General features: G+C 46.8%; 1 protein-coding gene across 1 annotated transcript in view; it reads right to left on the reverse strand.

Moving 5' to 3' along the window:
* LOC109287247 (insulin-like growth factor 1 receptor) overlaps nucleotides 1-3,299 on the reverse strand; it is a 47,086-nt gene that overhangs the window by 36,863 nt on the left and 6,924 nt on the right. The window contains exon 4 of the mRNA XM_019502193.1: nucleotides 649-667. Coding sequence (XP_019357738.1) covers nucleotides 649-667 — 19 coding nt within the window. The remainder of the gene's footprint in view (nucleotides 1-648; nucleotides 668-3,299) is intronic.

Consider the following 3,299-nt stretch of genomic DNA (forward strand, 5'->3'; position numbering starts at 1 on the left):
GTGGCTCCTGCTGCTACACGCACCCCAGGAAGGCATGGGAGGCATGTGCCCCCAAATCTGTGCAGGGCAGGGCGGGTTGCAGCTGCGAGCTGGAGCCGGGGATGTGCCAGGCCCCACCTCAGCTGTGAAGGACCTGCCGCAGCCCCAGCCCCACTCCCTCCCCTGCCCCTTGCCCCACAGACTTACCTGCTGGGGGGGGCACGCACATGCACTCAGCCCCCACAAAATATTTTTTCTCCCTCCACCTATGTTGAAAAGTCTACAACTTCCCTGGGTAGCTTTTCCTCATAGTCAGAGAGTTCTTCCAAATCTCCAACCTAAACTTTCTCTGCTGCAGTTTGAGGTCATAGCTCCTAGTCCTGTCCCCTACAGCCACAAAAAAAGTCCATCTCCATCCTCTTTATAATTGCCCTTCAGGTATTTGAAGACATTATTGGAACCTTTGTACACATTCAGTCAAATGAAACCCAACCTGCAATCTTGTTGTCTTTTTTTAAAGCCTCCAAGTTTTAGTGTCCACAATCATAATGCCCATTTCATTATGTCTGCTGATTTCTTCTTGAGACAGAAGTGCTGTTAAGAAAGCTTTCTTGTCGCACCAAGTCTGAGCACTTCTCAGGCACTTTGTAAACAACATTAGGTTCTTACCTTTGCTATCAAAGCAGCCCTGCCAAACAGAGAAAGGAAGATAACAAAATTAGAGCTTGGACACGAACACAAATACCTGTGTCAGCTCAACATTTGGTTTCTCTCAAGCTTCCAAAGCCTTCAAAACTGTCACTTCTTTAGCCAAGTGACACCTATTACCTTAAGAGGGAAGGATGCCACCTAAGTGGTGACATTACTTGGGAATTACTTGGGCACTAATGAATATTTGGAAGAGCTGAGAGCAAGGACGACTTCATGTGTTCATTAATTCCTAAAGCAGGAAGAGCCTGTTGTTAGCTTGCCATCACTATGACAATCTGAAAATGCAGAAAACCACAGGTGTGGGTATAGTCCCAAATTGTGTTGTATCTGATTTTTTTTAATTAAACTTTTAAAAATCACTTCTTTTCTTCATTGTTATGCCAGTGAACTTCCCAGATGTCCTGGGAACTAGTTTTTGAATGCGTTTATATCCTGGGCAAAAAAATCAGTAGCCCAGATTTACCAACAGGCAAATCAGTTTGTCTAAATCAACACAGGTCCACTAGCTTTGGTGGAGTTACATTTGTTTACATGGACTAAGTAACTGGCCCATTATGTGAACAGAAGGAGCAAGCCTGCTCCTCCAAGACATCAAGCTTGATGCTTTGCTTCCATAAGGTCAGATAAACAATAGTTGATCATCTGGATTCCTACTAAACTGAATACCCAAAGTTTGTGGAGGGCACTAGAGCCAGCTTGCTCCTGAACACAACTGAGAGCTTGTATGTGTCATGGTTTGCTCTAAGTCTTGCCAAGTGACTTAATGGCCTGTCCTCCTGAAACACTGAGCTTAAGAGACAGCACAGAATAAACAAGCTGGTGCCTCAATTGCAGTTGAGCCCTGCCATGTTTTGTCAAAGCCCCATAGAAAACATACTAGGCATGTCTACACCACTTACAGATGGGGCAAGGAGGCCACTGCCTTGATACACAACACCCCTGCACTGCATACGCTGAATCCTAAATTGGAGGTATTTCAGGGTTGTCTATACAACCCCTGCAACAATCCCAAAACCAGCATGGAGAAATAAACCCTGCCTACTCCCACACAGAATTATCATGGGCTGAAAAAATATCATCTGTCAAAGTGAGAGGCATTCCAAGTGAATCCAGCACCTCTACCAGGATCGTGCCAAGACTGAGACCATGAATGCACCAAAAAATAAAGTAGACAAAATTTTTTGGCAAGTGGGACACAGTGAGCAGAGCTTGTGCCTCAATGGTGGTCTCAAGATCACCACAAAAGATCACTGTGCATCACCACCCTCTCTCCAGGGTTTAGTGCGAATAGAGGGTACATGGCATGCTTCACTGTGGAGCTCCCAGCTCTGGCCCAGAAGCAGTACAGGTATGCTCATTGAGATCAAATTCACAAGCCCCTGAAACAGTAAGAAAACTTTCAGCATGATTTCTTCAAGTGAGGAGCCAATTTCATCCATTCTGTAACTCCACCGTAGGAATGACTTTGGCATCAGTGAGAGGTAGTACAGTGTGGAAAACTGGGGACTCTCAGGTGCAGCATGCAGGAATGCCCAGGTGCTGATCTCATCTCTGCTCCACACCTACTACACAGCACTAGATAAATCACTTTACTTTTTTGTGCCTCAGTTATCCCATTGGTAAAATGGGAATAACACTGGTGCCAGGATGGAACTACAGTAAATTATAGGCATGCCATAAGGAGCCTATATTTAGTGTTCATAACTCCCTTTGAAAATGGTAAATGCTGTAGGCCCAATTCTTCTGCATGTGATACTGAATCTAAGGACAATGGACAACAGACAAAGGACTTACAGCCCTGTTAAACACAGGGTAACATAATACAGAATCAGGCCTAGATAAGGGTGAAGCATTACCATATTTACCTGAGTACAAGATGACCCTGAATTTGATGACCCCCCCCCAAATAATTAGATTATATACAAAGATAATTTATAAATTTATACTTTTCCATGTATAGAATCTCATTATTGGAGGATCATCTTATATTCATCCTCCTGACCATTGCAGCCAATGTGGGGAGAGGTGATGAAGGAGGTAGTAGTGGAGCAGGCAGTGGGGGGACAGACAGTGGGGGAGGCAGTAGACAAGACATGAGGGGACAGTAATAGGGGCAGGCAGTAGGGGAGACAGTTAGCTTGCCCCCTTGCACCCGTCCCTACCCCCACTTACCCCTCATTCTGCTTCCCCATACTGCCACAGGCCCCCATTCTGCCTTCCCGCATCCCCCTCTCTTCCCCCCTCCATGTTGCTTCTGCCTCCGGCAGCCTCAGATCCCTGCCCTCACTTCTTCTCATATCCCTCCCCCAACCAAAGTCTCTCCCTACAGCCTGACCCTCCACTCCCCCTTTCCTTTGCTCTGGTGCTGGCAGGTTCCATCCCTGCTGCAGTCCCACAGCAGCAGCATGGAGCTCACACCACTGCGATAGGTCTGACCTGGAGCTGTGCTCTGTGCTCCATGCTTCAGACTGCAGCAAGGATGAAGCCTGCTGGCATGGAGCAAAAGTAAGGGAGAGTATGGTAGGGAGGAAGAGAGGGGGAGAAGTACCACACAGGAGATACGGGGGCAACAAGGACTTGAGGTTGCAAGGTAGGAGTGGTGAGGAGTA

Source organism: Gavialis gangeticus, unplaced genomic scaffold (genome assembly GCF_001723915.1).
Source record: "Gavialis gangeticus isolate Ggan-Ray unplaced genomic scaffold, GavGan_comp1, whole genome shotgun sequence".
NCBI lineage: Eukaryota > Metazoa > Chordata > Crocodylia > Gavialidae > Gavialis > Gavialis gangeticus.